General features: G+C 43.9%; 1 protein-coding gene across 1 annotated transcript; it reads left to right on the top strand.

The window, feature by feature from the left end:
• Nucleotides 1-372: 372 nt before the first annotated feature.
• LOC149445084 (vomeronasal type-2 receptor 26-like) lies at nucleotides 373-1,775 on the top strand. Its single transcript, XM_089654250.1, has one exon. The coding sequence runs from the start codon at nucleotides 373-375 to the stop codon at nucleotides 1,321-1,323; it is 951 nt and encodes a 316-aa protein (XP_089510376.1). The 3' UTR covers nucleotides 1,324-1,775.
• Nucleotides 1,776-3,976: the final 2,201 nt, after the last annotated feature.

Raw genomic sequence — 3,976 nt, 5'->3', positions numbered from 1 at the left:
TGGAGAACGTTCTGCTGCCTGTAACATGGTTCAGCATGAACGTTTTGGTGGTGGGTCAGGGATTTAACAGACCACCAAGGGTAGAAAATATGTTCATTATCAGGGTTTTATGACAATTTCAACTGAAACTCCCAATTATCACATTTCTGCCTATAACACAATTCTTGTGCATTCTATTATTAGTCTTTTCACTCTTTATTGTGTCCTTATGGAACCAACATTTTTTTTAGCACTTCCCATTAGGCACATCATCTATCTATCTATCTATCTATCTATCTATCTATCTATCTATTATCTATCTATTATCTATCTATCTATCTATCTATCTATCTATCTATCTATCGCTATATCTCAAATAAATTAATCTTTTTAATGTGTGTTCTAAGCTCTGACCCCGATGCTCATTGTGTTTGTATTGTTCTTCCTGCAGACAGTGAAGATTGCATAAAATGTCCTGATGATGAATGGCCAAATGAGAAGAAGGATCGGTGTGTTCCAAGAGTGGTGGAATTTCTCTCCTACACTGATGACACCATTGTTGCAGTATTTTCAGCCATCTCCATCCTTTGTTGTCTTCTGACTGGTTTAATATTGGGGATATTTATACATTACCGGGACACCCCCATTGTTAAAGCCAATAACCGGAACCTGAGCTATCTTCTCCTGGTCTCCATCATGCTGAGCTTCCTCTGTGTCTTCTTGTTCCTCGGCCATCCAGTAGATGTGACCTGCATGCTGCGTGTCACCTCTTTTGGTGTCATCTTCTCAGTTGCCGTCTCTCATCTACTTGCCAAAAGTATCATGGTATGTATTGCTTTTAAAGCCACCAAACCTGGGAGTCCCTGGAGGAAATGGATGGGAACCAAACTGCCCAATTGTATCATTTGTGTCTTCTCACTGGTCCAAGTCATAATCTGTGTCACTTGGTTGTCTATTTCTCCCCCCTTCCAGGATCGAGACACTCACTCTTATCAGGGGAAGATCATCATTCAGTGTAATGAGGGTTCAGTTATCGGCTTCTACTCTGTCCTGGGATATATGGGGCTTCTGGCAGCTGTGAGCTTCATTATAGCTTTTATAGCCAGGACATTACCGGACAGTTTTAATGAGGCCAAGTACATCACCTTCAGCATGCTGGTGTTCTGCAGTGTCTGGATTGCCATGATCCCGGCCTATCTGAGCACCAGAGGGAAATACATGGTGGCTGTGGAGGTCTTTGCTATAATGGCATCAAGTTCTGGACTTCTTGGCTGTATATTTTTCCCAAAATGTTACATAATTCTGCTCAGACCTGACCTGAATACAAAGACAGTTATCCACTGATATGTATGGAGCAACACTGGGCTACCTGTAGTTATGGCATTATCTCTATTATTGTTCATTTTAGTATTTTGCTAGTGTATTGAGAATGAACATTGTTATATATAAACATTTAATACTTCTCTGGAACGAATTAAGATGGTGGACAGTGAGGGTGATTTTTGCACTGAACACCTTTGGTATCAGATACTTTGGGTTTGTTAGAAGCCTTGTCCCTTGCTGGGTGTAGTGGTTCCTCCCACCAGCCATTACATCACTACAGAACAATGTAGTCACTTAGTGAGGAGGAACCACAGTGCCCAGAGATGGGAGAGTATCCAAAACATCCTAAAGTGTCAGATACCAGCGACACCCATCACTCTTCCAGAGAGGGAAGATTTCACTCACCACCTTCTAGAAAGATAAATATCATACATGTTCTTTCATAAGCGGATTGTAATGCAGTTTTGTTTGGTGTCAGGGTCACTTTATATTGTATGTAGATGTATTTGTGTATATTAATAAATACATTTTGCTTGGTTTATTTTAAAATAATTTTGAATGTTAGTTAAGTTGATGAGAGCGTGTTGTCAGTAAGTTCACATTTAAAGTGAAAGGTTTACTTCATCTTAAAGGACATTTTCTATTACGTACTAAATCTTTCTCCTTGTAGACATTACAAACTGCTGCCACAAGGGAGGATACGGCTTCCCATACAATGCTGCAGAGACAACTCTACACCAGACCTCGCCAGATCCTGATAGGAAAACGTCTAAAGTAAAAACAGATTCCAGGGGCGCATTGATCAATCAGAGGTTTTATTCTCAGAATCAGAATCACAACAACCAAGGAGCTTAATGTAGGACCCCTAAGGTGGTATGTCTCCAAGCTCTAAGACCTCCTGGTCAGACATGTCAAAGAAAAAGCTAAAAAAAGATGAAGAAGTAATCATTAGCATTTAACACATTTTCCTCACTAGATTCAAGTACGCTCTTGTCCATCAGAGCAGCACCATAGTCCTGGGCAACCTCGGGATCCAATACACAAAGCTCCCTGGAGGTTTCTAGGGACAGCTCTGCGGCCTCATATACTCTTTGTTCAACTGACACAGATGTATACACAGCAGTAATATCATACTCATCAGTAGGATCACATCAACAGATTCATGTTCAACTCTTTCCTCCCCACTACACAGGGCACTGCACTGAGGAAAGTCATTTTTCACACAGATGGTAGGTCTCCCAGTTGGGGTCACCCCCATAGCATTTTGGGCAATCACAGTCAGTCTCTCTCATGACTTTTCCATCAACAGTCTTACCCAAAAGTGTAACAGGTTTTGCCATCTTCCTTTGAGTACCTTGACGTTCTGCTGCACCTCTACTGGCCAACTCCCCCAGATGGCCAGAGGATGAAATTACTGCAGGAATCTCCCTCTCTGAACTGTTTCCCATCCCCCGTATAGCAGTAATACTACTACAGGGCGGCACGGGTGTGCAAAATTATTATTATTATACAGGATTTATACAGCGCCAACAGTTTGCTCAGCGCTGTACAGTATAATGGGAGACAGTACACAAGACAGTACAGTAACAATACGATTCAACACGAGGGGTTCCAGGGCCCTGCTCCTTGGAGCTTACAATCTAGGAGGGAGGGGAGAGTGGCACAGGAGGAGATAGCTGTGGGGGATGGAGTGGTAGGAAGAGTGGAGGAGGTCGGCAATTAGCTGAGGCAAGGTAGGCTTCCCTGAAGAGATGGGTGTTCAGAGTGCACCTAAAGGTGAGGTGATATATATATATATACATACACATACAGTACGTGATTCAAGCTCCCGCTGTGATCACGGCCCAGGAAGAGTACACGTGCCCCAGCCGAAACGCGGGTGCCGTAATTCAGTCCCCAAGGGATCCTGCATTAGATTTTGGCCAGTGATGTTTGGCCTGAATTGGATGATCGATCCATGGCCTATCAGGGCTCTTCCTGTACCTGTGTTTACACATACACAGGTACAGGAAATGATGACATCTTCTCTCTCGGGGCACATTCCATCCCAGAGAGAGAAGAAACAAGACACAGTGAGTAAATCCGCACACTTGAACACAGTTAGAACACGCTCAGGTCACATTTAACGTCTTTCTCACCCCCCTCCCCCCAGTTAACCCCTTCACTGCCTTGTCACCGGTGTCATTAGTACAGTGTACAGAATTTGTGCTGATCACTGTATTAGTGCCACTGGCGACTTCAGATGGCGTTAGCGTCAGTTAGCGCTCCTCCCAGATAGTGTCAGATTTCCCGCCACTACACCAGTCATCACATCTAACCCTTTGATTGCCAGGAAGACGCTCATACACAATATACCTCCATTGCTAGTATAGTGTCTGAACGGACCAATATCTTCGATCAGATCAGCACTATACCAGCATTCACATTAGTATACTGTCCCCAAAAATGCAGCATTAGCGGGATCAGCCCCGGCACCTGCCAGCACCTGCGCTTAGCCCCTATGCTTACCCCCCCTCCCCCAGCAAGTGCAGTGTCAGTAGACCACTGTCACTTGATACATTGCACACAAAACTGCAGTGTTCCAAGAATCAGGCCTGATCTCTGCTAGAGGAACTCTTAAGAGGAAGGGGCCAGTGGTACAAAAGGTAGTAACTGTGGGGGATGGACTGGTAGA

The sequence above is a fragment of the Staurois parvus genome, unplaced genomic scaffold, assembly GCF_062004578.1.
Source record: "Staurois parvus isolate SC_StPar_1 unplaced genomic scaffold, SC_StPar_1.0 ptg000747l, whole genome shotgun sequence".
NCBI lineage: Eukaryota > Metazoa > Chordata > Amphibia > Anura > Ranidae > Staurois > Staurois parvus.
This window is presented reverse-complemented; position numbering and strand designations above follow the sequence as displayed.